At 38.4% G+C, this 5,520-nt stretch overlaps 1 protein-coding gene across 1 annotated transcript in view; it reads left to right on the forward strand.

Annotated features, from left to right (window-relative positions):
- Window positions 1–5,520, forward strand: part of GPR155 (G protein-coupled receptor 155) — a 38,482-nt gene that overhangs the window by 30,123 nt on the left and 2,839 nt on the right. The window contains exons 13-14 of the mRNA XM_007940399.2: window positions 2,031–2,095; window positions 4,366–4,503. Coding sequence (XP_007938590.1) covers window positions 2,031–2,095; window positions 4,366–4,503 — 203 coding nt within the window. The remainder of the gene's footprint in view (window positions 1–2,030; window positions 2,096–4,365; window positions 4,504–5,520) is intronic.

The raw sequence follows: 5,520 nt of genomic DNA on the forward strand, positions 1-5,520 counted from the left end.
GCAGAGAGACTAGTGCGGATGTTATTTTCTTTAAATCAGAAGGGTTGAGTTTGTTTGCCAGCTGCTAGTATGCATGACAGCTGACAGCTGCTGCCTGTCTCCTAGTAGGAGATGAATTATTATATTGGTTAAAGTCATCAGAATGAACACAAAGTGTTTCAATCACAAATACCAAATGGTTCTTTGCTTTGGTTTTGAGATAAAGAATGATCATTTAAGTAGGGATAAGATCTCCTAAGTTCTTTTCAAACTTTGTTGTGGTTTTAGTAAGTCCCTTTGGGCAAATGACTTACCTTCCCTGGGCCTTTAGTTTAGCCACTTGAAATGAGGAACACTATTTCATTTGCATTTTGATGTTTATTGGACAATAAGGCATTTAAATCTTTTTAAAAATCGTGTTGTTGTTGTTGTTGTTTGCCATCATGTAGTGGTGTATAAATAAATTTTGGCCAGGGACGATAGCTACCATTCCTTGAGAGTCCACTATGTGCTAAGCATTGTGAGGCATTTTACATTCTTTATCTCTTTTAAACATCACACAGTACCTCCGGGGTAGATACTAGCATCCCCAATTTACAAAATAGGAACCGAAGATTGAAGATTCGATGAAGAAGTAATATGCTAGGTGGTGCTGTCTATGTTTATGTCACTATTGAAATGGATATTTAAGGATAAATGACATTAGGAAAATATTTTTAGGTGGGCAAATTTCAAAATTTGACCTCACCTCCAACACTTTACTTTTTAATTAGAGAATATTAGTTCTCAGATTGAGTAGCAGCAGGTTGAAAAAGATTGTTTGAAATAATTGGTTTTGCTTGTTAAATCTGAAATAATTTGCCATATGAGCTAGTTAACACTTGTCCGTAGATGTTAGATTCTAACATTAATTTCTTGAAATATTTCCTGTTTGTTTTGCCATTGTTATGGGAACAAGCATGGCTATGTCTAGATAGACAAGTGACCTCAGTCAGTTTAGTATATGCAGATGTGAGCATGCCAAGGGCTACTTGATGATGCCCATCTCACTTTGTAATACTATTTGAGATCTTATTTTGTACCCAAGAAATATAAAATACTAGGTTGAGAAATCATCTCACTATTTTGCATTCTGAAAGCCTACCTCAAACTGAGTCGTCCAAGGACTAGAGCTGAGAAAACTTTATTCTACCAGGGTTGCATCAGGAACAGAAACTAGTACCAGAAGCATTGCATTTGAAATGCTGCCCACACAGCTTATGGCACAAATGGTACAGAGGAATGAGAGCAACACAGCGCCCCACTCCCATCCCATTCTTTTCTTGGGGAGGTGATGTAACAAGATCATTCCCTTTGAGTTTACCTTTGGGGGTGAACAAACTAGCCCTTTGTGTAAAATTTTGCGTTCTTCATCATACGTCCCCCAACGTGCACCCAGGCCCTTATCCCAGCATGCCTGCCAATTGGCAGCTCCCAACCTCCTGTCTCCCCAAGACCATCCAGCTCTAGTCTTCCCAATCTGTGGCTGATATCTGGTGCTACTTTGCTTGTCACCCCCAAATCCTTTAAACCTTTTCTCTAAGCACTAGCCAGTTTCAAGTCACATAATTCTGTTCAGTTACTGCATTATAGACAGCTACTACATTTGTTAATTGTGTCATTTCTGACATTTTAACAAAAAAGATACTAAATATTTAAGCATAGTTGGAGGTATTTCATTTCGTTTAAAAAAGGAGAACACAGACGTACAAAGCCCTTAAATGTTTTCCTTTTTCTCCAGTAAGCTACCACACAAACCAAGCTACTAAGCACTCTTGTGCAATACCAGCTGTAACTGGTAGACCAGAATGACTGAGAAGTGGGGGCGTTTATCTTACCCTCCCTGAGGTACTGAATTCTAGAGGGTCTGCCTTGTTTGTTCCATTTGAAATGCTGCCATATCACGATAGGTTTGCTTCCTCCTGTGCACTGATTTTGGTGGCATCCTTAATTTCTCTGTCTTAAAATTTAATTCTTGAATTCAGAAAATACAACTTTGTCTTCTTCCCTAGGGTTTTATTTCCTTTGGAATCTTTGGATTGGACAAACATTTAATCATCCTGCCTTTCAAAAGAAGGTAAATTTAGTTTTGAAATAACACTACATCAGTAAAAGTGATGACAGAGCCATCCTATTAAGATTCTGATATTTGTAAACCTTGAGTAACTGCTAGGAGATCACTAACCACCACAGAAAGATTATCTGTTGATTCATATATTTGTGGTAAGTAATTGCAGAGAAAGGATTGGAAGAACTATTATAAACCCAGCATTGTAATTTGCATTTTAATAAGAATTGATGGATGCTGACTTCTATTTATACCATTAACTACATAAAGTAAAATGAAAATGTATTTAGAAATGGATGGAGTGTAGGTAGTGTGCCCCCAAAGGGCTACACTTGATTGTCTTTCTCCTTTGAAAGCAGAGTTCATGTTTCTATCAAACTGACAACTTACAGAAAACCTAAGTTTTCTTCTTCCTAAATTTTTGGTGTCATATTAAATTGGCAGAGGGTGTCTTTGAATTCACAGCAGGGGTTCTTTATAAAAAATAATGAAGTGTGAATCTTTTCACTTCCTTATTTGATTACAAAGTCAGAATGCTTCAAAAGTGAATGTGCTAATGGAATGCATCCCACCAACTCCATGGAAAGCACTTGATAATTTATACTTTTTTGTGAGCATTAAAGAATAGCAGCTTTTTAGCTACACTGAACCTCTCTAAGACTCATCTGCAGGATGGGGTGATGACAGGGTTGTTCTGAGGATTAACTGAGTTACAGAGTACTCTGACCCTTCACACAACCCAACCCACTGCCGTGGAGTCGAGTTCTGACTCATAGCAACCCCGCCTTGGGTTTCTGAGGCGGTACCTCTGTGGAAGTAGATTGCTCAGTTTTCCTTCTGAGGAGTAGGCTGGTGGGTTTGAACCGCCAGCCTTCTAGTTAGCAGTCAGATGCCTTAGGCACTATGCCACCAGAGCTCCTTGACCCTTCATAAGTGCACAGTAAATGGTAGCTGTTCTTTTTCTTCACCTTTTTGCCACCACCTCCTTTTCCTATATTTCTCCTCCTCCATTATTATTATTATTTAGATAGGGTTGCTAGGGTCATAACTCTTCCATGAGGGATGAAAAATATAATAGGAAAGTTTTGGAACTAATTTATCAGCTTCATAATGTTGATCAGGGAAAAGAGCGTACAGATTATCTGGGCCGGCAGAAACAATTGTTCCGTACTCCAGAGCCCAGTATTCGTTCTCTGGTACCAAAGTCAGAAAATGACTAAGTAAAATACTGATCTATATTATCTCTGTGTTTCTAAAACATAGAATGTAGAATAAGGAACTTCATTTGCTGGTAGAAACTGAAATGAGGCAACCCTGTCTGGAGGGTTTATGAAATAATGAAGGCCCCCATCCATGCCTGCTTTGAACAAGAAACTGAATGCCGACTAAGTATGTTTCTCTTCTCGCTGAGTACTTTTTCTTTCCTTAAAGTTGGCCTCCTTGGCAAAGTTAGATAGAACTTCTTAGCCACAGCCAAACACCTTGAGGGAGTGAATTGCCAGGCCTGAGGGCTTGGGACCAAGCTCAATTTGCATAACATATTATACAAAAACATTGTTCTATATCCTGCTTTGGTGAGTCATAACTGGAATCTTAAAAGCTTGTGAACAGCTATCTAAGATGCAACTATTGGAGGTCTCTCCTCCTCCAGAGCAAAGGAGAATGAGGAAAATGAAACACACATGGAAACAATTAGTCCAAGGGACTAGTGGACCATGCGAACCTAAGCCTACATGACCATGAAACCAGAAGAACTAGATGATGTCTGGCTACCACTGTCAACCACTCGGAAAGGGATCAAAATAGGAGATCCTAGATAGAGTCGGAGAAAAATGTGGAACAAAACTCAAAATCATAAAAACAACCAGGCTTACTGGTCTGCTAGGGACTGGTGAAACCTTCAAGACTATGGCCCCTAGTCACCCTTCACGCCTGGAATTGAATTAATCCTGTGACTTCCAGCCAAACAATAGACAGGCCTATAAGGTGAACATTTATACCAGGTATGTGCACTCATTAGGATGATCAGTAATGGGAGATCAGAGGGCAGTATTTGCACAGAGACAGCTCAAAGAGCAGGAATGCATAGGAAAGAAGGACACAGAGAAAAGGTAACCACAGGGAGGAAGTGGGAAGAGAGCTGTTATATTGTTGGGATTGCAATCAATGTCACGAAACAAAATGTGTATGAACTGTTGAATGGAAAATGAATTTTGCTCTGTAAAGTTTAATGCAAATCACAAGAAAAAAAATGGCCCTCTTAAATTTTGGTATTTTAGACTTGAATTCCTATGGAACAATAAAGAAACAACAGACAACAGGGATTCTCCTGTTCCTGAGGAAATAAAAATGACTTGTCAGCAATTTATCCATTATCACCGTGACCTCTGTATCCGAAACATTGTTAAGGAAAGAAGGTAAGCACATTGCCAGTACAGATTACAGATCATTATATTAGATGATTAATTTTGGTTTGTAATAGACTAAGTAATGTAATTGTGACTGATATACATGATTATTAGTTTCAATGACACATATATAAAAGTTAAAATAGCTATGGGTCAGGTTATAGTTTAAGAAACACCGTATGAAAGAGCCAGATCACTTTGATTTTAATGTTTTTAAAATGTCATATAACTTTCATTTAAAATACAAAACCTTTAGAATGAACCAAGATGTAATAGAATATTAGCATTTGCTTCATATTGGCCATTAGTGTTTCTCACAAAACTTTAAGGTACATTGGATTTTGGAAATGATCTTATATGATCTTATATTCCTCATTTCTTGTTTTGTCAAGTTGATCCTGACTCATAGTGACCCTTTTATGACAGGGTAGAACTGCCCATAGGGTTCCCTAGACTGTAATCTTTACAAGAGCAGGTAGCCAGGCCTTTTCTCCTTTCTCTTTACCATTATGCCACCAGGGTTCCTTCCTCATATCCTAGTGGTATGTTATTTCATATTACCAATGTTATTGTTGAGAAAATGAAATAAAAAATAAAATTTCTGTCTAATTCTGCTGCTTATTTTTCACCTCAAATCCTCATCTACAGTCTGTAGGCAGCATTTTTTTTTCTAATTCTGAAAGTTGAGAGTATGCAGTAGGCGATGATGAACTCTCAATACCCAAATGTTACAGTGCCAGTGTTTTGGGTTGTCATAAGAGAGAGAAAACATAAAGAACTAAATACTTTTATGTCTAAAACTGAATGTTTTTTTTAAAAATACCATTAAGGATGATCTATTTACATGTATTATACCACTTATGTTGTTGTTGTTGTTGTTGTTTGCCGTCGAGTCGGCCCCGACTCATAGCGACCCCTCCTTGGGTTTCCGAGGCAGTATCACTACGAAAGTAGGATTGCCCAACCTTCCTTCCGAGGAGTGGCTGGTGGGTTTGAATCGCCAGCCTTCGGTGAGCAGTCAAGTGC

The sequence above is a fragment of the Orycteropus afer genome, unplaced genomic scaffold, assembly GCF_000298275.1.
Source record: "Orycteropus afer afer isolate SDZICR_OR568_19922 unplaced genomic scaffold, OryAfe1.0 scaffold00001, whole genome shotgun sequence".
NCBI lineage: Eukaryota > Metazoa > Chordata > Mammalia > Tubulidentata > Orycteropodidae > Orycteropus > Orycteropus afer.